The following is a 25,614-nucleotide window of genomic DNA, read 5'->3' as shown; positions in this document are numbered from 1 at the left end:
CACTCACCTACACAGATTAGGCGCTCTAAGAGAAACTGGAATGTGGACTTGGAAACCTGATAATTGGTTACAGAATATCCAAGCAGGTTTCTTGATACTGATGATCAATTCCTCACCAGCTGTCTATCAACTACTTGTAATAGTGAATACAGACACAGGATGATGATCCATTGGTAACACTACTCTGTAACTACAGTATATGTCCAGATAAAGGCACTAAAATAGGCTGTTCAAAAAGAAGTCTGGTCAGTACACATTTCTCTCTGCTTCAGTCTCATGAGACCCCATCTGAAGTACTGTGTCCAGCTCTGGGGCCTCCAACGTCAGAAACACATGGACCTGTTGGAGACGGTCCAGAGGAGGACCACCAAGATGATCAGAGGGATGGAGCAGCTCTCCTATGCAGACAGACCGAGAGAGTCTGTCTGGGGTTGTTCAGCCTGAAGAAGAGAAGGCTTCAGGGAGACTTTAACGCAGTCTGTAGTGACAGGACAAGGGGCAACGATTGGACATTCTACAGTCACAATGTTCTGTACATATATTGTTTCTGAAATGTATCCACTAACACATTTGGATACTTGGCTCCTAATACCCATGTGACGGCAGGCATATACGTCTTTCCTTGAAGGGGACACTGCAGACAGCTTACCTGACTACTTGAAAGAAATATATTGTTAACAGATTTTAGAAAGATGCATTATTTCATATATTTTTTCAGGTAATAAATCCTAAAGATATGAATGAAACGGACAGAAAAATGAATTGCATCCATTATCAGAAAATTACTCTGTACAGGCAAAGCAGCCAACTGCTAGGATCTCTGTCACAGCATTTTACTCTGCTCAAAATGCATTGAACAAAGCAGTCAGGAGAAACAGGACAGAATTAAAAGAAAAGATTCAGAGGTTCTATATGGCAACTGTACAGATTTCTAATATGGAAAACTGAGATGCAGTATCTTATTAATTTCTTTTTTAAGTTACAGTAAAAAAATTATTTTGTATGCAAGAATGCAGAAACTCAACACAAAATATGCACAATGTCAAGCAATCAGTGCACTTCATTTTGCATTGTAAATAGTCTGGTTGTTTTCAAAAATTTGTCAAAGTTTTTTTATTTTGCTTGTTTTTAAAGCAAAGTCCCACATTTTCTAGGCATCTGAGACACACATACCAAAAAAAAAAAAAAAAAGTCCTTTTGACAGTAATAAAGAAAAACCAAAATATAACAACAGAATTCTAGAGTAATCAAAAATCGCTATCATAAATATATGATGAGTTACCGGATAGCCATTTCGCCCTGGTAGACCCTGGTTGAATGAGATGAAATGGTAGGACAAACATTAACAACACAGTCATGACATATGACATAACAAACATGCAGAGTACATTACTAGTAAATTATAATTTGCATATTGCTTCTTTTTTTATATGTGATGATATTTCAAACCAATAAATATGAGATAAGTACTACACAGTGAAGAAGTGAGGCTTTGGCAATGGAAATCCTATGTTTTAATTTAAATAAACCCTCTTAAAAGGCTACTGACTACTTCTGATGTTCACTGAAATTCTATTTTTTATGAAGAGAACTATCCATGTAGACTGAAAGGCAATACGTGGCTAAAAAAAGAAAAAGGGGTTTAGTGCTTAGGTAGTATTCAATTCCACTAAAACATAGGTGCCAAAGAAGAAATTTGAGATTGCTTTAAAAGATCATAAAAAAAATTTGAAATCCTCAGCCTTTGAGTGTTATTACATGTGATATTCAGTAGTAAGGTACAAGGAAAATAAACAGAGCACTGCAGGCAGCCTTTGAAATAAAACATACACCTAACCTCCTACAGTGTTATGTGGTATATACAAATATTTTATATTTTAAATGAAAACTATTACCACAGTCTCCCTGGTGAAAATAATAACTAACTTCATCACAGTTGCCCCTAGCCAGTGTCTACGTAAATATAAAAGTGAATTAGGGAGAGATATTACATTTTTAATGACTTGTAACAATGCCTTACTGCCAGTCAGCAAGATGAAGTCTTGTAAGTTTTGAGTATGAAACTTGGAATTTAAAGTCAGACGGTTCTAAAATTATTAAGTTTTGAAAGCTATTTCAGGTCTGTGTAAATATTGCTACAAGTAAGACTTTTTTGTGGGTTTTTCGCCTTTTTTTTTTAAATGTATCTATAATGAAACAGTGAAGAGCTGAAGTTAAAGGCATTCATAATGAGGCACATAGTGAACTTTAGCCATGTTGCCTTGCTACAGGAAAATAGTTCGTATCATGATTTATGTTTGCTCTTTGTGTTTCACGGGATGACTGAAAAAGAAATTAGGGGAAACAAGTGTTTCTTTCAAATAAACAGCATCTTTATGCATTAAGCCTGGCTTTTCATTGATAGTTTGTTAAATGAATTTGTCACTATAAATTGCTGAGCACATGGTCAAAATCTTACAAGGATAAGTAATATCACTGCTCAGTTTATACAGTTTACAGTGAAACGATTAGGTCACAGCAGGGATTCAACGTATTAATTCGCTATTCTTAAACATGCATGTAGCATATGGTAATACGGGCTTGAAATTTTTGTGGAAATACTACATTTCCTAAAGAAAAAAACAGAAGTCTGCAAACTGTAAAAGAAATACTGTTTCAATGGTCACACTCTTACATCATATGATGCGCATGGATGGCATGACAAATACAAATGTTTGAGATATATGTGCTCAGTCCTGTCCTTCAAGTCAGACTTCTGACCTACTCTGGGAATATACAACAAAGCAAACAAATGGCAAACTAAAAAACCCAAGCAAAAACCAAAACAACCAAAAAACTCCAGAAGAAAGAAGTTGTTTTCTTACAAGAAGGATTAGCACAAGATTGAACTAACTTACTAAACTGAACAGTACTATTTAATATTAATTTTACTCAAGCACTTACTGGCTTCAGTAGCAATTACAATGAAATGAGCTGGACAACCTGCATACCTACAAAAGAACAGGGAGCTTGTACCTCAAGACTTTGTGATAACTGCAGAGGAAGTTACTATCCAGCAAAAGCAGGTAGTCTAGTCTGGACTTAGGATACGCACACATTTTTATACCGCAGTAAAATATCAAGTTACAAGGAAAATAAACATAACATACTTACATGGACTTGTGATCCAAACGGCTATCTGGAGTGCTGAATATAAAGCTTAATTGTTTTAGAGACTTTTTTTCTTATGGAACTTTCTGATTAAATTATTCAGCTCCAAGATACCATATTTGTATAAACGTCAAGATTCCCTCTTGATTATACATTATCACACCTCATCATATGTCACGGTGACAACTTAACAGGATCTAACAGATTTCTCCCTGATTCTGGAAGAACCAACAATGTAGCACTGTACTTACAGGAGGTCCTGTGGGGTGGGGGAGAGGGAAAGAAGGTAAAAAAAAGAGAAAAAAGAACACGTAAGCTTACGAAGCTATTAAAGAAAGATACATATGTATGAAGTCAAGCACAAGGCCTCAGGATTGTCAGTGAGCAGCACTGCTAATAGAGTGTGCACATTTTCCCACTCAAGTAATCTTTAGCTTTGGTTGCGCTCCGAAACTTGTAAATATGACTACTGCTTAAATGCATGCACTTACCTTACCAATTCTTCAATTACAGTCATGCAATCTTATGAAAATTGCTTCTCCATCCATTTCCATGCAATTTCATGCCAGTCCAAAAACACCAGCCACAGACTACAATTCATTTTGTCAGACTCCACATAAAGCATATGTAACCACATCACCAGTTTCAGTCAACCACACACTTGGCATTTGATCACAGCTTGGCTGCAAAATTGCACAAAGTACCCTTGGCATTTAACCTGGGCATCTTGTCAAGACATACGTGTACTAGCATCTTCCAGCCTTCCAATTTTGCCCGTGAGGGGAGGTTTCAGTGGCCACCTGACAGCGCTGAACTTTGTTTTCATCGCCTTCCTCTCTCAAGGTACACATATAAAATGGTCCCCATTAAAATGTCACACTTAGTGAAGTGATATTTGCACATTTTTTCAATTATTTAGACCTCAAAGACTTTTGTATAGCAGTTCTTGGAAACATTATCAAAGGGTCACAAATCAAACCTACTATTTCAGTCTTATTAAGTTGAGCAGCTGCAGCTCCCAAATCAATGGCATTTCATTAAGCTTTTATGCCTCTCTCTAATTTCTGAATAAAGTGAAGTGCAAAAGGAGTATAAAACAGCAGCAGCTGTACTTTGAGATTGCTTTTAATATTGACAGCCTTTTGACTTTAACAATGTAATTTTTATTGTCCAGCAACTAAGGTAATGTCTTTATCCTGGCAAACATTCTTAAACAGCATTTTAAGGTGCAGGTCTGTTTTTAAATGAGAGATCAATTTCCTTTATTAATAGTTTAATATGTGTTTATTTGAGATGTAAAATGAATCAACGAGCATCCCACAAAGTAATTGCCAGGATCATTTGTAACTCAATCTTCAACCACAGAATTTCCTTCTGCATCATAGCCTCTTTCTCTGAAGTAAATACTAAGCCAACACTGAATTGAAACACCAAGGTGATTTTTATCAACCTTTGGCAGGGATTGTCTTCAGTTTTGTGATTCAGGAAGATACAGAAATAGTTTTTAAATTACCACAGCCAGATAAATTACCATGTACATAGATAAGAAAGGCTACAGAACATTTACAGAGATCGAGTTGATTGGAAGATTTTCCTAGCTGGCAGATTAGACAAGAGAGAGTAGAAATGCTCATTTTCTACTGCATCACCTCCACAACATTCACCTTGATGAAAAATTCAATCCCGCAAGGTAATCAACAGTTTCGATTCCTGTGGATGTCAGCAGGAAGAGGTCCTTAGCCTCTCACAACTTTGTGTCAAATGAAATTTCAAGCTTCACACCACCAGCAGGATTCTATCTACAGCAACCTCCATGGTACAGAGTAACAAACCAACAAATATTTTTTCTTATTTCTCTTAGAACTTAAGCGCTATTCATTTCTAGTAAACAATTTCTCTCATACAGTCTACTTATCACATTATTTCCCTGAGTACTGACATTCTTGACATAAGGAATTTTATTTCCTTCTTTATTTCCTTATAAAATTGTTCACCTCAAACCAAGGGGGTCCAATATAACACTGACATAGTGCTCCAGCTACGGACTTACATGGAGTTATTCTAACATGTGCAAGTGTGAGAAGACACTTAAATGGTTTGACAATTACAAATGTGTTACCAAAGGTACTAGGTCGAGTATTATGAAGCTTGCCTACAAATTAATGATGCCCAAGGCTAGAAAAGTATGCCAACGGTCACAATCTTTTAACAGAGAAGTTTCAGAATTCTCTTTCACAGCACACATGCAATACAACCAAAAACGAAGACATGCTGTGTATGCATCCTCACAAAAACACAGACATCACACAACAAGGGATCTTATGAAATTGAAAACTTACCTGTCTCTCCTCTTCTTCCCCGCTTACCTCTTTTCCCTGGAGGACCTAAAAAGAAGATGGTGGATTGTAACTTTTTCCCTTGAAATTACATGAAGAATATAATTTTTTTGGATGTAAGGGCATAGAGTGATGTATTACACAAAGTTCAGAGACTTTGGCTGAGTAGGGGTAAAAGATAACCCGAATAAGATTTAGGAAGTTGGAGATAAATTTGACAGTTACGTTACCACCACACCCTCTCTGAAAAAAGGATGGGAGAAACTTTGGAGGTCATCCAGTTCATCCCTCTTTCTCTTGGAAAAAGCGAACCAAATCTAAATTATAACTGCAACTTCCACAGGCATTCCCCCCCCTTCCCCAGTATTTCACTGTTTTGACAAGTGGAACATTTCTTTATGTCCAACTTGCTGCACTGAAGCCCATCAATTCATGTGCTTCCCACCATGAACTCCAGAGAAGAAACTGTCCCTTTTCTCAAAAAATTCTTGGTATTCCTCAGAATTGCTGCACCACTCCTTTAATCACCTTAAACCAAATATATCATGGGACATTAAGTTTTATTCAATTATTCCCATATTAAGCCCAAAGATTAGTATTTATTTATAGGAGCAAATCCCCTGGAAAATGCTTTCCGCCTCTACCTGAAAACATGCAAAAGATGGAGAAAGCATCACCTGGCTTGCCATCCCCCAAACATTCAACAACAGTGTATGTGTTGCCAGACACAGTCTAAGGTGCTTTGCCTCCAGTTTATGCTTGTTAGCCATAACACAATGGCCTAGTTACTGTATGCTTTTTGTTAAGAAATCTTTATTTCTCATTGTGCCCTTTCTCCCCAAATATCTATATACTGCAACCAGTATCTGCTGCTAACTCTGAAGAAAAGGAAAAATCCTTTTTGTCCTTCATTTCTGCCTTCAGTATCATTTTCTAAACCTGCAGACATCAGATGTCAGACTGCAGACGTTTTCCCCCTTCTTCCTGGTGACCTTGACGTGCTGTTCCCGAAAATACAAGGAAAGCACACTTGCACTTCTCCTTGAATAGTGTGGAGGAGAAGCAGCAGCTGCGGGGATGACACAGAGTACTGAAACACGGTTGCTCTGAAAAGAGAACCACAGGTGGGACTCTCAAAGCTGCTGAAGGGAGGAAAGCACACGGGTGGAATTTCCAAAAGCAGCAACACGTGCAGGACCACAAGTACCTCTGCTGTGGCTGTATCTCGCTGTTTGTAATAGATATTAGATGCACAGGTGTTTTTCTGCAAATAGTTAAGCAACTGTCTGATACTTTAAAAATCATCTGAACTATTGTTCCAAAGCTTTTAAATAGCGTTGCACTATATATTTGCAGCAATCTGGCTTAAAAGATTAAGATACTGAAAAGCAACATTAGTGATACAATTTCAATATATATGGGAAACAGCATTTGTTTTCCAGGGAAATAAAATATTATTGATTTAAAAAGAAAGGAAGAAGGTAGAAGAAAGAAAGAAAAAAAAAGAAAGAAAAAATAGAAAAGGAAAAAAGAAAAAGAAACTAGAAAAAGGAAAAAGAAAAAAAAGGAAAAAGAAAAGGGAAAAAAAGAAAAAAAGAAAAAAGAAAAGCAGCTCTTGTCTTGAACATAGAGAGGTTTATTCCTATCAGAGCATTATAAGTCTCACTAGAATTCTTCTTTTTTCTTCTGTTTTAGTAATTACAGTAGTGGCATAATGCAACACAAGTTTAAGACAGTATTATACAAAGCAAGAATGGCAAGGTTATTCATAATCAAAACCATACTTAACAAGACAAGAATATTTTGGTATTATGAAAAATAGCAAAAGTGTCACTTCTGTGTGGGGAGAACCTTGCAACTTCCTCCAGAAACACTCCATCCTCTGCAAGATATCTATGGAAACTTCTTACACAGGAACACGGCATGTTACAAACATAAGTTCCTACACACACCTCTTCTCCCCCTCACCCCCCCCCCCCAACTAATACTGAAACCTTTTAGAGTCCTTCTGCATGCACACAGCCCTTCAGTGGTCCCTCTGTGGAGATTTCCTGGGCTGTCCCCAAGCTCACAACACAGCCGTGCAGCAATATGGACTCAACAGAAACATGGATGTGCAGGAGAAAATTAAAAGGTTCTTCTCCAGGTAATGACATGTCATTCAGCATATAGCAAAAATATACTGCTAAACAGGGTGGTAATATTTTATTTTATTAAAATTTAACTATGCTGTAGGTGTGCCCATGCACACACACAAAAAGTTCTACTATCAAGTTTCCTTTTGAGAAAAGAACTTTGAAACTAAAAAACTTCAGCTACAGACCAGCAAAAGGCATCAAAGTCACTGACAGAAAACTGTGAGGGTCATTTCAAGCTATGAATTTTAGGAAGGAATGGAATTTGCCCAGCAAACCAGACTTCCATAGAGCACTAAGTTGCCAGTTTAGTAGCTGTGCACAGTGACGGTAAAGAAGGGACTCCAGTTCAGCTCTCTTCTCAGACACCAACTGCTGATCCCTTCTAAGCCATTATTCTAAGATTATCAGATTTAGATCTAAGTGTGAATCATCAGGGAAAATGGGTGTAATTATTGTATTTCCAAAGTAACCACATCACTGAGGATACAAAAAAGATTATTCTGGCCTTAGAGCATTAATCAAATCATACTACCACCCCTGACCATCAGATCAGCAGCTTTTAAGGGTCAAATAATGTGCATCGCTGCTCTCTCTCATTAAAAGTTGTTTTGATTTCTGCACTATCCAAGTCTCTGACAAGGTGGTGGCATTTGCAAAACTCATAAGAATTGTGAAACGAGAGATTGATCTTGCAAATTTCTACAAGGTTTTGGTGACCATTTGAGGAAATAGTTTCTATATATTTATCTAATTATTTACTTTTTACCAATACAAACTAATTCATTTTAAACAGTTAATCACAGATGGTTTCAATTCACAGAAACACTAATGCTGACATTTATGGTCATCACTAGATGACCTACTACTTCATAAAGCACATGAGCTTTCATGTTTTCCTGAACAGGCTGCTTTCTCTAAATCTTAACTGCTAACATCATCTCTAGCTCCAAGAACTTCAAATTATCAAAACCCTGGGCATTTTTCTATAAATATTAATTTTCCATCTGTCTGTAATTTGATAACTTTGCACTAATTGGAGGATTTGGTAGAGACTCATCACAGCCAAAGGAGCAGTGGATAAAGTTATACTATGGACAATGTCAGCTAACATCAAGTCCAGTGAGTGTTACAGCTGGCACAAAATACTCAACATATGACACAACTACTCTGAACCTTTTTGCCTGGGGTAAAAGAAAATATCTCTAATAGTATCAGAAATGTCCATGCCGAATTGAATTTAATCCAGAGTATTTTAAGAGTATTTTGTTTTGAATAATTTTCATATTAAAAATATAAAAGAAATATAGAAGTTCAAATCTCAGTGGACTAAGTTGGGTTCATACAGATTAATGATATCGAGCAAGAAGCAAAAGCTACTTTATAGTAGCCAACTTTGCCAACACACTGTTTTCCTAAGATGACTACATTTACCTACAGGTAGGGAGTAAAATGCTAGATCAGCTGGTTTTGATTTTTAACTTTGTTTAGTTTCAAAATATTTGAAATTATTTGTTTCTCCCAAAACCATTTACGGTCTAAGTTTTATGAAGAGAAAGCTTAAAAGGGATTTTTTTTTTTATTCAAGTGTTTAAAATATTAATGCCACTGCTATTTCATATCTATGAAGGGAGTTTTGGAATTGAAAGAATTAAAAGTCAATTGAAACTAAAAGTCAATTAGTTATGTGAATTTATCTTCTTAAGCAAAAACTGCTCAAAAAGTTTTGCCTTTCTTACCTACCATAAGAGACTGACAAACCCCACAAATAAACAGAAAAAAATCCTCCTACCCCACACAAAATGGATGAAAACTCCTGTATTCTGTATTCACCTGTATTCACCTTGTTCTTTGTACTGATATATTTACAGCAAACAAATTCTACACTTCAAAGCAGTAGACTAAAAAAAAATGCATAAAATCCACCACATTTGGTGGATGAGACCTGGAGTCACTCAATCAAATGCTCTGCTGTTTGGTCATAAGCTTAGCTAGAAACTCAAGTTTGTCCTAATTTTGGAAAGAATTACAGTGGCATTATCAAGTCAAAGGAAAAGGATTTACCCATCTTGGATTATACCAAACTCCAGAACCTATTCACTGTCACTGCAAGTAAGAGCTCCTACAGCACACTATGGACCAACCTAAGAATAAGAGCTCAGAATCCTGTTTCCTGTTTTACTGATTGCTCACATATAGTTTGACACATACATACAGTTACTGTTAAAGGTAAAGGAAACAAGCATTCCATGTGTACACAAGAAGAATAATATTTTCCTGGCTATTTCAAAGGACATCCATTTCACATAAAGTTTACAGCAACGTAACGTTTTGCCTGTCAAGTCAGAAAAATGAACTGACCCAATTACATTCTCAGAGTAAATCCTGAGCAACTGTATATAGTAGAAATACTTCAGTACCATCAGGTTGCCAACCTTGCTGAAATAATGTGATTAAAGTATCTGGAAGTCTGCTGAACTATACCAACCAAGCCTCCAAAACTATCCTTTCTGATTCAGCTCTAACACTGGTAAAATAACTGCTATTGGTTGCATTTCAAGCTCCATCACCCCAAGCTGTCAATGGATCCATCTCTCTCCTCTCCACTTCCAAAGTACAACCCAGCTGCCATCATTTTATCCCACTTCGCGCTTCTCCCTGTCAAAGAAACTCAGGCAGGACTTGCAGAACAGAGCCAACCCCTTGATGATCACAGGGAGAGGAGAGCTCCCCCAGCAAACTGACACCTCTCTGCTTTACAGCTGTAGGAGCACCAAGCGACACTGCAGGCCAGCACTGCAGGTAGGCAGCAGAGCAGAGTGGCAGCTTTTGAGCCTAACACCTCCTCCTGGGAAATATGGATGCCATGAGCAGGGCAGCATGTGACTCCAGTTAATACTGCGTGACCAAGTGCCTCATTCTGCTAGCCTGCTCCTGCCGGGATGGTCATCAGCTTCAGCAAACACACCGAAACATCCTGATGTGCTGAGCACTCACCCAATGGATGTCTGTCTGGGCAACGTGCGATTCAACAGGCACATCCATCCTCCCTTAGCATTGCCATCAAATCCATCCCAAGTAGGGAAGAATAGGAAGATTTCTATCCCCAAAGCTGAGCATGTTCTTATGCTGCATGGATCTATTCAAGGCTACTTCATCAGCCTTTTTTGCTCTTCCCTCTTTTCTCAGCTTTTTTAACTCCTGTAACACTTGGACTCTTCTTTTCTCCCACTCTGCATAACCATTCCACCTGGTGTGTCAGTCTTCTCCTTTGTACTTCTGACTGTCTGGGACAGCCTGCCTGAATTTCCTACCTCATAAAATTGTCTATCTCATTTCGAACATCAGCTGGATAAATAGCATCCATTGTTTCTCACACAGTACATCATCTGTTTGGCTCACCACGAAACAACATTGCATTGCAGGGCTTGGATACATGTCAGAGGCTATTATGCAACTTGGCTGAGGAAATGCCAAAATCAGTCTGTCTGATACCCACAGCAAAGAAACATGACCTCCCTAAGTCAGATTATTTGTACCATTTCTGCACATGCTAAATGCCATCTAAGTAGTGATATCTAGCCTAACACAATTTCACTAGTACCAGATACTACTAAGGAAGAATACCATTATCATCACCTGTAAAATAGTCAGAGTTCTGCACACATATATATATATTCACAGAACCCTAGAAAGGCCTGGGTTGGAAGGGACCTTAAAGATCATCTGATTCCAAACCCCCTACCATGAGCAGGGATGCCACCCAGTAGATCAGGTTGCTCAGGGCCCCATCCAACCTGGCCTTGAACACTTCAAAGGAAGCAGCATTCACAGCTTCTCTGGGCAACCTGTTCCGCGATCCTCACAGTAAAGAATTTCTTCCTAACATTTAATCTAAATCTCCTGTCTTTTACTTTAAAACTGTTCCCTCTTGTCCCATTACTATCTGCCTACATAAAAAGTTGTTTTCCCTCTTTTTTATAAGCCCCCTTTAGGTACTGAAAGGCCACAATGAGGTCTTCTCAGAGCCTTCTCTTCTCCAGGTTGAACAACCACAACTCTCTCAGCCTGTCCTCTTAGGGGAGGAGCTCCAGCCCTCTAATCATCTTGGTGGCTCTCCTCTGGACTCACTTCAACAAGTCCACATCCTCATGCTGGGGGTCCCAGAGCTGGACACAGTACTCCAGGTGGGGTCTCACGAGGGCAGCGTAGAGGGGCAGAGTCACCTCCCTTGCACTGCAGGCCAAGCTGCTTGCAGTGCAGCCCAGAACACAGCTGGCACTCTGGGCTGTGAGCACACAGTTGGTTCATGTCCAGCTTTTCATCTACCAGAACCCCCAAGTCCTTCTCTGCAGAAAGCAGTCCTTCTCTGCTCTCAGTTCTCCCAGTCTAGTCTCATGTCTGGATTGCCCTGACCCAGGTGCAGCATCTTGCACTTGGGACTTGTTGAACCTCATGAGGTTCTTGTGGGCCCACTTCTTAAGCCTATCCATGTCCCCCTGTATGGCATCCTGTCTGTTGTGTCATCTGTAAACTTGCTGAGGGTGTACTCAATCTTGCTGTATGTGCCATTGATAAAGATATTAAAGAACATCAATCCCAGGACAGAGCTGTGAAGGTCAACACTTATCAACAGCCTCCACCTAGACATAGAGATTTGCCTGCAGTCTCAGGCTCTCACTCCAACATGGCTCCTACAAGAGGAGCCATTCCTGCAGAGCCTGGCAAGAAGCATCTCCCAGCCCTTGGGTTCTCAAGTACTTTCTCAAAAGCAGGTCCTCCTTTCAAGCACTGTCTGTACTCAGAACTTATTTCTATAATTTCTCTAAAGACAGTTCACTTCAATCTGTAAGTTTAACTCTGCTTCATCTTTCCCTCTAATATCACACTGGCTCACATTGAAATAAAGGGCAAAAATTTCTTATGCAAAACTTAATGTCTTCAACTATAAGGTAGAAGACAAGCCTTGATAAGAAATATGTTCAAAAATTCAGTTCTTGGCTCTGGGTAACCACTGGACCCCTCTCTTGTTTTCCATCTAACACAGAAGTCCAAAGATGTTTTCCTCCTGTAATAGTTGCAGTAGAGGGTTCACAGTAACCCTGGGTTTTTAGCATTCCCTAAACACTGCATAACTCCCACTTCTCTCTCCCTCCAGCTGCACTCCACACACACTTATGGACACATAAGTCTTCTGGCATGAACATATTTCACCTGTTTGGTCTTATTGAGATCCAGGTACTGGGAGTGTCTGAAGTCTCCACCAAGCCCACAGATAGTTGGGTTGAAGCTATCTGAGGGCTTTGCAAATGCTTGCTGGTGTTGCTCCCTGGGACTAGATGCTTGAGTTCTTAAGGGATTAATATCCCCCTTTAGGTGTTCTGCTACCAGTTCCCATCCCAATCCGAAGACTGGGTTCATTAAACACGACATAAAATATCAGGTACATGTGTCTTCTATCAATGCCACAATATAAGGTGAGTTATGTGCTTTCTACAGATACCACATATGACCTTATTAACACAGGTAATATGTCTGAGAGTAAGTTGTTCTGTCTACAAATCCTCCTCCCACCAGTTTTTTCTCTGTGTTTTTACATTATTTTTGTTTTCATGTTCTGTATGAGTGACCAGCAAAAGTGCAACCACTGGTTTACCTAAGAGAGCTACAGCATATTTTGCATTATTCTTCATCCCTATGTATGCTAATACTTTGGTCATATCTTTGGCCACAACTGCAGTTTTAGGAGGGCCTTCATTGACCTATTCATACATATATCACAACTTTACTGAATCATAGGAGTCTTGCGATGTATTACAGTCCCAAAATTTAATCATGCTGATATTTTCTCTCCTTCTTTTCTGTTCAGTAGTAGAGGACTGGGATAGAAAAGACTGCTGCTTCTGTGAACTCGTTTTAGGAAGACTTAACAATGCAGAAGTTATAGGTTCTTGAACTTTGCATTTTTCACAGTACTGCATCACCGCAGTGCTGTGGGAGAACATGTGTCCTGATGATATTTAAAATACTGTCAGAGGTGAAAATTCACATTTAAAAGGCAACCAACAAAATTATGCGTGTCAGATCCCAGTATTTGCCTCCAGATATAATTATGATCTGTTTTGCTAAAGCTGTCTGAAATAGATCCCAATACCCTGGGCTGAAAGAGTTTGCTGGTTCTTACAGACTAAATTTTATTGGTAAGACCGTTAAACTATTTTAATGAATATATAACACTCCATGCCTACATGGTCATCTTTGCAAATGCAGAAATAGCTCCCATCACCTGGCTGACAAATATTGCTGAGGGACAGCTGAAGCATGTAGGGATAGCTATTCTATAATGCAAGGCATGAAAGCATTATCATTTCAACTGGTCATTCCATTGTATTATTACCATGGCATATCAATAGATGGTCCTATGATGCAAAAAGCATATGTCATATTGAGAAGAACTATTTAAGCTTCATTTAGCTTTTTCAGATATTAACGTAGATGAAATAAGGAATAAGGTATCAGAATTAGATTATTCTTCAGCCTCAACAGAACTTAAATTACTTTAGGAAGAAATTAGACACTTTTTGAGGACACACAGCCATACCAGATGGCTAAGTAACTACACAGTAGAACTGTGGTCATATAAAAGCAAAATCCTCAGAATTAGAAGTCCTTAAAACCTAATCATGCATTCACCTTTAGGAAGTCTCATTATATCTCAGTGTCAAAATTCTGCCACCAGGAAAATGACAAATGATAACAACATAACAACCATGTAAAGCATATTATCTTTATCAAATGCAGAGCTTAGAACATGCTAGGTCTCAAGTACACTTAGTCAAGATTTCCAAAAATGAGTCAATCTTTCTCTACCATTTACACAATAACACCAGCTATAGGTTAGGACAGAGAAGTACTGCAGCATTTCAAGTAGTCTAGTTGAGAGAGAGGAACTTTTCCATGTCAGTCAATACACTCCCTCACCCCAGTAAACGGCAGGCACCCTTCCATGCAGTAAGCACAGTGCAACCATCTATCCTGGTTATGGCTTTCACATTACTTTTGTTGAGTTACACTCAGTCTGACTGATTTTTCATCTAAGCACATGGCCTTGCATGTGCATGGGAGACTTTGGTCATTCCTTTCTCTGAGGGTTCACTCTGACCTGAGGAAACCTATGACCTCAAACCTTCCTCTAGAAACCAAAGGTGTACGTCTCTTCTCTCCTCAAGAGAAAAGGACATCTCTCCCACGTCACAGCGGGAGAATGAACACAGATTTAGATGTGTGGGCCACACCAGGGCTGAAATCCCTTCAACATGTTAGAATCAAAATGGCTTTTTCCATTTCCTCACAAGTCCTATATCAATTTATTCCTTCTGCTGCAACTTCACACCAGATTCATGATGTTCCTTTCCCTTCACATTTCATTTGATTTAGTTTGCTTGTTTTGCTTTTTAAAATGCATTCTTTCTCCTCAGTAGTCATATGACTCTCGGCTGCCAGGCCCAGTACCCCAGCAACTAGGTGCAACAGCTGGAGAAAAGTCTTGCTCAAGCACCCACGTCAGGATTAGACACACTCTCAGTACTCTTGGTAGATGAAACACAGGCTGTTAGTTTTCCTTTGGGGCTTTTGCATTGGGATAGCTCACTTCAGTGCAAACATGGGCTGTGTTAAGCACATGAAAAGGATGATTTTTCCAAGGCTTATAACTTCATGAAATTTAAGTGTCATCTTTTCCCCACACATGACAACAGCAGAAGGTCATATAGACCTGATGTCACCCAAGGTTAAATTTCAATCTTTCACTCCAAATTACGGATATTTGAGATTTAATTCACAAAGAAAAGGTAAAGCCAGAATATGTTTCCTTTAGCTTTCGTTCTTGAACATCTGGTCCTGTTTACAAAGAAAAAACAACAGACTGCAGTTACTTTTTGGCAAAAAGGTAAGCCACTGAAAACTGAGTCTCACAATGAAAAGAGAGAGGCAATGGTAACAACGGCAGCTACTCACAACCCTTATCACAGTTAGTCACATTATTTTCACTGGCAGTAATGAAAGTAAAATTACCTAAGGATCACTGATACAGTTTGCTCTGAATGCTCATCACAGGATGGGAGTTTTGCTACAGTTTTCAACAAGCATTGATTCAAATTAATAGAAGTGCTTTCAAGTGACTACAGTCTTTTTCAGTTTTAGTGCCTTTTGTAAACCTGAAGTAATCTACCTTAACATATTTTTATAAGGTACTCAGCTTTTCCACATACTCTATTTTTTCTTCTCAGCTCAAGAACAAACCTAAAATCCAAAGTATTGACATAAACAAATGAAATTCCCATGACGTAATTTGTCATATCACTTTCATTTTATTCTAAAAACTTTCTCTTGAAAAGTCACTGAATAACCTTTCCAGATTTTTAAAGATGTGGAGTGACATCAATACTGTATTCAGTTAAAACTGTACAATACAAATGAAACAAATATTTAGCATCCTAGACTATCTCCACTTACATTGTGGAGTCCAGGTGTCTCCTCTTACTACAGATTTGATCCGCATGCTTAACTTTTAAGCCGTGATTGACAAGAGTTCGTGATTATGATGACAGATTAAAGTGTTCATTGAATTTAGAGGGGTTTTATTTCAGTTGTGACAGTAATGTGCTGGGAGACAATGAAATACAATATCACAGGATTAAAGGCAGCACATAACTAGTCAGGCACTGGTACTGCAATCATCTTGGTCTCACACACATGCTGATCACCCATTTAAACATAAAACCCTACCCTGAGCAGTGCATATTCCTTTCAAAGCAAAGTCTTGCTCACGTGCCTCCTCTCATTTCTAACATAATAAATATATCATCTGACGAGGAGCTTAGTGACAGCTGCACAAGTTAGTTCTAATTACAAAAAATAATAAGTGGCTTTAAAGGGTTCAATAAGTCTCTATTGCATAACAGCAGCAAAGCAGCACAATTTCTGCTTACAAGCAAAAGTAAATACATAAATAAAAACAGTGATAGGACTGCCTTACTCCCAAACTCCAAATGTCAGTCTCTTCTGGATAATCTACAAAAACATTCCCTCTTTTGACGCACCACTGACCTACAGATGGGGAAGACAACAAACTGGACACAAATGCTTCAAAATTATTTGCCTGAATTAACACAGGAGGTACACAACTGCAAAAGACCAAAAATAATAAAAAGGAAGTAATACCTTCACTTTGTTTTATATCTTACAGCTGCCTGTGAGCTTCAGCAGTGACACAGGTTCTGGTTCCTAAGGAGACACACATTCAACCTGACAGACACCAGTAAAATATTTTTAGTATCTTGGGCTACATCCTGCTCCTTAAGTCTCGATTATTTCAAACAGCAAACTTCTCAGAAAAAAAATCTTCAAAGAAAGTGCAATCTCCCATGCTTTAAACACTCTCATGAGACTATGCTCATGAAATATAGCAGCTTGTCTTTGATCTACTGGACATTACTTTAGGTTGAGATGTGAGTGCAGCGCATCATGACAATAAAAGAAGACTCCAGTAGATGTCAACAAACCAGAACTTTGATTATTCTTTCTGTACAAGTCTCATAATTTGAGAGGCTAACCAACAGAAGTTGTACTAGGTCAGGTTCAGAGTAAGATTAAAGAATTAATGGATGAAAGTCTCTTATATTGCTATAGTGACTTGTTTCATTATATTTTTTCAACTGTTTTTAAGTGTCAAAAATTTTCTAATATAAATGTAAATCTTAGTACATGTCCCACATATGGAGAACTCACAGAAAGAAGCACAAGAGAATGGATGCTCTCAGCTGCTTCTCTGCGACCAGCTGTATCTACGGTAGCTGGGAAACCATCCAACGCTGTAACGCTGTCAGCCAACTGTAACCCCATGTTGAACTTAAAGAACTTAAGCCACTCTATTATTGCCTTTTCACAGGTGGAACCTGTGCCCTTTTCTCCTATCAAGATCTTTTTTGTGTCATAATAGAGACTCAAAAAATCTAAAGACTGTTCATATTAATTTATATATATCATCCTTTATCTATACAAATAAAATGGACTAGCAGTACAAACAAGTAAAAAAATTCCATCTCAAGCAAAGCACATGGAGTTGATCTATCATTTTAGACTGCCAGACACACAAATATACACTCAGAGTCAAGTACACACACACAAAAGAGCTTTCTACTTTAAGGTAACTCCAGAGGGCCTTATCAGCTTTGACTGAGGCAAATCTTCCTCTGAAGCTACAGGGCTTTTACATGGACATATGCTGAATTTAGAAGAAACAACTTGAGATTTGGCACGGTTTCAAAGAAAAAAACAATGTAATGGATATTTTTCATAATTATTACAGAACTAGGTGTCCTCTAGCATACAATAGTTTAACACGCTGCTGTCTAAATAAGGTAATAAGTAACACACAGATTATACATAATCTGTTATTATTTATGCAGGAAGTTTAGGTGAAAACTTTATTCACACTATTTTCAAAGAGTGAAGTAAAGACATTAACAATGTTTTTTACATAAGTAATACTAGCACAGAGTCAAAGCTGGTACTTAAATCAATCAAATTAATTAAATTCATAGCACAGGATACTTTTCTAATTGTGTCCATACATGAATGGGTATGAGTGTAAGCCAGTTGCAAAGAAAACATATCTCACTGTCAACAGGGCTATCTGCTTTTGGTCTTCCACCTACAAAACACAACTTTAGCTTTCTACAACTAGTAAGTAGCACTAACATTTGGAGTGAAATTATAGTAATTCATAACAAGCTTGTAAACAGAGAGCTTCTTACCTACAAGTCAAGCTGCAAGGAGCCTGACATGTTCTGTGTGGAACTATTGAAAATCCTGCTCTGAGCATCACAATAGAACCTTCAGGGAGCTGACCATAATGGAAGGCTGTTCCTCATACAGATGTTTGAGCAAGAGTTACATTCTTAACCTGCCCAGATGTGACATATGCAATGTGTCACGAATGGAATAAACCACTTTTTACAAACATCTTTCTTAGTGAAACTGGACAGCATGACCTAACACAGCCTCAAAAGAATGGGATGTTGAAAACCACTAGGCTCTGTATCACATCTGAAATGCTGTCTAGAGTTAATAAATTTATATAGTGCTGTACTTAAAATATCCTGAGAGTAGAATATACAAGTAGTTAAACATTAGCACTTGGCTATGACTAAGTGTTGCATTTTACTAGAGGCAGGGAAAAGCTATATTCATCATATAATGGGAAGTTATATTTGTAACCTCTGTCAAGGTTAGCATTAATCAAAGAATCTTCTTTTAAAGTTTAAACTTTAAGGACTGTCTGAATCAGGAAGTGAGTCATCCTCATACCCCCTTACAGTTACAACTATATCCTAGCAAGGGCTGCAGACCTGCTAAAAGTGTCCAGTGTTCTTCTTGTGAAAACATCTGTGCAAATCTCTCAGGCAGGGAAAAAAAAAAGTCTACAGCTTTACTTAGATCCCAAAATCAGTGATATGAACTCATATGTTCCTGAACAAAATACAAACTTGGCAATGATCTTTGGAACAAGTTATAGTTTGCATATAAACTTACTTGGCAAGACAGACAGCAGGGTATTGGAATAATTTCTCTTGGATAAAGGCACAGACTAACTCCTCGATGTCACTCATGAGCAAGCATGCTTGGGTCTGGTAATATTTCTCAGATGTTACTACAGGGTCATGACCATCTGCTGAATATCAAAGCCCAAACATCACTGCCAAATTAAGGCTACAATATCAACCCTTGTTAAAGTGATAGTGAATGCAATCAGCAGAAGCCTATCCAAACTGAAAAGACATTGGAAAGTCACCTGTTTACTGTAGCCTTTCAAATACAGGCACAAAGCAGACAGTGCTAAATGCACAAACACACACAGCAAAGGAAGCAAGGTTTAGCAGACCTAGAGGAGGCAGCCCCTTTCTGTGGACTACAAAAGGCCAAATTTGAAAGCCTACCATCAGGCAAGTCATACACAAATAAAAGACCAAAAAGCCAATATTAACCACGTTATTACAAAGTTTAGCAATTTCACTATAACATGGTAACAAATTCCGAGAAGCAAAGGTTTTTTTACGGCTGTTATTTGCAACTCCTCACACAACCTGTTGGTGAGAGCAAACAATTCATGTTGCCCAAGTTAACAACTAAAAACGATTAGGAAAAAAAAAACCACAAATTTCATTATTAGTGAATATGAGTCTCTAGTCTAGGCCCATACAATAACAAATGTAGGAACAACTTAAAATTAGGGCAATGTTCACTTAAATTAGATAAAGGCAGACCTTTAGCTATCAATCTATCCTTTTGAAAGATTTTATTAATTCCTGTGCAAAAGAACATTCACTCAGATACTGGTGCAATGCTAGGCATGTACCATTAAAGTTGTTCTTTGGATGAGGAGAGATGGGAACAGGGCAACAGGGTCACTTAAGAGGCTCAGTAGGAGTTTGATAGGGGCAGCCTATTCACTCTTAAGCTCTTGAAACTGTTGCTCAGTTCACTATAGAGAGTGCTTTGACAGACAGATATTGAGCCATGTAGCGATTACCTATTAAAACAAAACATTTGGTGGGGAAAGGGAGGAGGAAGAGAATCTCTTTGGGGATGTCAGTGTCACAATATCCAAAGAAGCAGATTGTTTCTTCACTTACAGAACAATCAGTAAATGCAACAAGCACCCTATGTCAAACCTTGATTTTGATTATTCAGGCTTTCACAAAGATTTTCCGGCTTTACCTCTTCTAATGTATAACAAGACATAAGCAAACTTTCCTCTGAAAATAAAACCCAACAAAGGCAAAAGCCACAAAACAAAAGTGTTGCTGGTTGGTTCGGAAGGTCTCTGAACCAAATTTCATTTGATTCATAAGTCTGATACTCTCTTTGGCCTTGCCTAAAGCCTGTCTAAAATGAATTACAGACAAGGCATGTTCTCCATTGAACCTCAGCTCCCCCAGTTTTGAAATACAGTTAAGGTAATGAATACATGAGGTTGGCTAGGACTTTTAGCGTAACATCTACTCCCTTTCAGTCTATTTAATAAAGGCTGTTTTTCAATGACAGAGTATAAACCCCTCTTCCTTTCTCCTCCCAAGCTACAAACTTTACAGCACCACGTTACAAACTGCATATGCTTAATACACAGGCTATAACAATTTCCTCTGTAAAGCACTTGAGAATCTACAGAACAAAATGTTTAAGTAAGAACCAGTTAATGGTAGTAGCACCATTACTAGCAGTGCCACTGGTACACTGTCCATCTCAAATAAGACAGAACTAATGTTCTGAAGTATAATATAACTTTCACCATTCAACACACATAAGAGTTATGTAAGGTAAAAATAGATACTTTTGATGTTAAAAAAAATACTGAGACAACAAACTAATAAGTAGTTGCCTCATTTATCACACTGCCACGCATAACAAAAATTTCTTATTGCCTCTGAAGAGTTTTGCTATAGATGTCATGGCTATTAAGTAATGTATTTCTTCTTCATAATCAGAAGTGTGCATCCCAAATTTTTTATGCTAAAGTATGCAAGTGTATGCAATCTATGTAAATACTTAAGAAGAACAGCTTAGGGTAGTAAAGCTATTTGAAATCAGGTTATTACTTTTTCTTGAAGAAACAGACTGAATATGGAAAACACTTTGCTAGCACTAGTAAAATTGCAGGTACGTGGAGCTTTTGGAAATCTTCATGTATTTATATTCTCTGGCTAATACAGATTTTTCACAGCAGGACCAGCAGGGGATTAATGAAATTACCTTCCAGCATCTTCTAAATTGCATAAACAATTCTAAGAGTTTGCTCAGTGTTGTCTCCCAGACAGAGAATCTATCGTACAGAAAATCAAGATGTACTGAATTAGCACTGGTACCCAAGACATTTGCTCAGCATGCAATGTAAAATCTTGATCACTATGTTTTGCATACATCAGAGAGCTGAAAACTTCAGTCATGACTATGAAAGCATCTTTGCTCCAATAAGAAGTTTTGCACCAAATAGACAGAACAGGGTAGAAAATACTAGGCAGGAGTACAAAGTGCTCTCTCACCACAGTAAAGGTGCAAGTATTTTCCTGTTCCTCCCTCTTCCTGAAATCTAAACAATTGTCAGAGCCTCCTGCATCCAGCATCCTCATACTCCAGATCAGTCTGTTTTCTGAACTACCTCATTCTTGCTTCCTACCCAGTGTAGAAGCATCTTCCAGATACTTCTTTGCTTTCCAGGAGACCTAAGGGTCTACATCGAGGCAGTCTTCACAGCCCACTTCCACAAAGAATAAAAATGCTAGCCAGTCTTCCAAAGTTACATCAATAATTTTTCCATGTCATGAGACTCTCAACACATCCCATAGCAGTACAGTGCACAGGCATCACACCTTTTTTACATCATTAACTTTCCAACCTCAAGATGCTGTCATGTATATAAATTACAAAAAGAGTTACAGTCTTCTTAACCCATGTTCACATCTTATAGAACATCACAAGTAACTGTCAATTTGCCACCTTAATTGCCATAGCATATGTTGAAAACTTCCTTCAGCTAATACCTGCCTGAAGAATGGAATTTTTTATAAAAGGACATAATGCATAGTGTTGGGAATTAATAGTTCTTTGTTGGGGCTTTTTATTAAAGTAATGAAAATCTGACAAGCACATAATCATTATTTCGTAATCTTTGCATCAACAAAGCAACAAAGCATTCTAAGGATTATACGAAAACTCAAAGGAGTTTTTCTCAGAAAATACAAAAACTCAGTTTCGAAGCCTAAAGAGACTGACAATAGAAATGGTACTTAATTTAGAATCCTGCTGCATATGTGAATATTCTGAAACTTTTTAGTACCTCTAATATCTTTGCACTGATTTCCTATTTTCCTCCTATCCAGATTCACTCGTTTTGGCTCTCGGAATCACATGAACTGGAAAAATATAGAATCTAAAACTAAAACATGAATCACTCAGTATTTACAGTTGCTATGCTTTGCACATGAAGACAGGATATTTACTATCAGTTCTTAGATTGGCCACCTACTGCAAAATCTTAGTCAAGTAACATTAAAAGCATCTAACCCACTTTCTATTTTCCAGCGCAGATTGACTCTACTTCCGCTAATATCCAAACTATTATATTAGAGATTAAATATTCTGTATTCACAAATCATAATAAGTTGAATCTGAAATGTTTATTTAATAGGATTATCATGTACAAGAAAATATTACATTACTATGTTTATTACTATTTCTGTCAGTGCAGGGTCAACACCTATGGATCTAGAATGTTCATACTATTAATACACTACTCCATATGTCAAGCCTGAAAATACTTAGCTCCTCACAGTATTGTGGGTACTTCTCAAATGAAAATGTACAATTTCTACTCTACCACAGCAGACAATACAGCAGTCTCTAGTATGGGTTTCAAGTCCAACCTTGCAATGATGGTATTAAGAAATATATACTGGTATTTACCGGATCTAAACAAAAACCTCAAAGTTGACCAAAAAACCCCTCAAAAAAAAAAAAAAAAAAAACAAACCTAAAAAAAACCCCCAAAAAATCAACCAGTAAAAGCAGATTTTCTTTTTTCAATAATAAAATATTTTTAAAGACATTTTTCAATTATTTCAAGGTGATGACTTACTTCTCAAAACTAACTCCTGCTACTAAGAGGGATCATACATCAAGGACTGCAAGAGCTTTAAAAGGCCAAATCTAAACACATCTACTCCAGACCAATAGTTTGTATCAGCCCAGACAGCTATGTATATTTTCACATCAGTGACTTACCATTATCACTACAGGAGGTGTAACTGTTTTAGTAGTCAGCTATCTTCTTCAGGAGTTCATGCCAACTCTACAACAGCCACGTGCAAACTTGCAGACTGGGATTTTATTCCTGTCTAAAGCAATGAACTCTAAAGACATCTGCAGCTGGGCATAATGCCCACACTGGTACAATTACAATGCTATGTCAGCTTCTCATTGTTTAAGGTGATGGATTTCATATCTGGCCACATTATCATGCCAGAGTCAATGGTATTTTTTTCTTGGAAGCAAGTTGGAATGGCATAGGACTGTGCCAATTTCAAAGTACTGTAATGTGTTTCTATAGCCTTTTTCATAGGTCATATTATAAAGCAATTTCTATTGTGTACTCTGCCAGCATTTTATCCTGAACAGGTGCTTAACAAACTTACAGACTGTTACAGTGCAATCTATTTGAGAAAATCAAGATACGAACAGCCAACCCCCTTGACAAAACAGCAACAATAGCATGCAAGTAGAATGGCACATTAAGTTTAACAGGCCCCTCAATAGGATCCCACCTCATTTATTAGATCAAGGATCACAAATTACATTGACAAGGGCAAAAGACCTTTAAATTTTAAAACAATACACAAAAGTAATTCTCAGCAAGAGTTCCCAGTTGTATTCACAACTGGAGAGAAGCCTTTTGGCTTCCAAATATCATCTTGTTGCTCAGCCACCACAGAATGTAGTGTGATCCAAGATGTTTTCCCAAGGCTTACTCCTATTAATGCAACACTAACAAAATACAATACATTTGGTACCATTTACATACTTGAACTTACAGACTCTGAATAAGGTTTGTAATACTCCATACAACAGAAAAAACATTAAGTAGCTGCTTGCAGTGTCTTCATCAGTAACAGACAGTGGAACTGAGTGCACTCTCAGCAAGTCTGCAGGTCACACCAAGCTCAATGGTGCAATTGAGATGCCTGACAGACTAGATGCCATCCAGAGGAACCTGGATGGACTTGAGAACGGGGTCCATGGGAACCTCATAAGGTTCAACAAGGCCAAGTGCAAGGTTCCTTGCTCTCGCAAAACGTCCCTTTCAACCAAAATGGTTCTATGATTCTATGAAATGTACAGCATCTTGCCTGGTTCACAAAATAAGGAAAACAACTAATATAGAGTATTCTAGAAAACAGTCCTGGGTAAAGAGCAAGAAAGAATTTACTCTGTGCCTCCCACCCCAACCAAAATCTACTGTTTAAATATGATTCACTATGGAACTATTCATAAATATTGAGACCATAACAGATGTACATTGTACATTAGCTACTGTACATGAAAATTCGCCCTGATGAAGAAACACCAATTCTTGTAGAAAAAAAAAAATTATGTGCTGTCATATAAAAAAAAAAATCCACCAAAATTACTTTATATAAATATCTTTTTAGAAAAAAAATATACATGTTTCCACAAATATAGCTACTTACAAACAGCTTTGAAACAGTTATTTCAAACTTAAGCACATAAGAAGCTGCCAATATTTTGAAAAGCCATAAAGAGATAACTTTCCATTACAGACACAGCTCCAGGGAGACATTGTCAGGCAATAAAATCACCTGAAAAGGTTCACAATGAGACAAGAGGATGCCTTCTCTTCCTTTTCAAAGGTCTGCAGAACACAATATAAACAAACCCTAAAAATTGCTAAGTGGGCTACCTTTACAAAGTCTTCACTGCAGACCATCCATGTAATGTGCTGTTAAAACACACTGAGGCCAGAATATTCTGGAAAGAAGACAATGCCAGATTCATATTTCATTTCTACTTTGTGATTCTAGGCTGCAGGCACACCTCTCCAGACCTCAGGTACAACCATCCCGCACTCTGGTAAATATGACGTGTGCAAAGCAGCTTGAGATATTTGATCAACACACTGGAAAAGAGCAAACTAGCTCTTCGTCTCCCACTCCAGCTTGGAAATCCAGTTTTAGCAGAACAGTACAGAAAATCATAGTATCTTCATGAAACTTTTAAGGAGCTAGTAAAAAGCCCCATCAGAATTTTTCAGGCACCTACAGAGCACTATCTGAGTGCCACAAACACATTCAATCACAGGTCCAGTGGAACAGTATGTTGCATTGTGTTGGTCAGCAGGGGTTGAGGCAAGAAAAGGGTTA

At 38.0% G+C, this 25,614-nt stretch overlaps 1 protein-coding gene across 1 annotated transcript in view; it reads right to left on the bottom strand.

Moving 5' to 3' along the window:
* Nucleotides 1-25,614, bottom strand: part of COL25A1 (collagen type XXV alpha 1 chain) — a 310,364-nt gene that overhangs the window by 147,465 nt on the left and 137,285 nt on the right. The window contains exons 3-4 of the mRNA XM_051789718.1: nucleotides 5,490-5,534; nucleotides 3,402-3,409 (exon numbers count right to left, since the gene is read on the bottom strand). Coding sequence (XP_051645678.1) covers nucleotides 3,402-3,409; nucleotides 5,490-5,534 — 53 coding nt within the window. The remainder of the gene's footprint in view (nucleotides 1-3,401; nucleotides 3,410-5,489; nucleotides 5,535-25,614) is intronic.

Source organism: Manacus candei, unplaced genomic scaffold, assembly GCF_025592945.1.
Source record: "Manacus candei isolate 608988 ecotype Guabito, Panama unplaced genomic scaffold, ASM2559294v1 h1tg000028l, whole genome shotgun sequence".
NCBI classification, from domain to species: domain Eukaryota; kingdom Metazoa; phylum Chordata; class Aves; order Passeriformes; family Pipridae; genus Manacus; species Manacus candei.
Note: the sequence above shows the minus strand (reverse complement) of the source record. Positions and strands in the feature narration are given on the sequence as shown.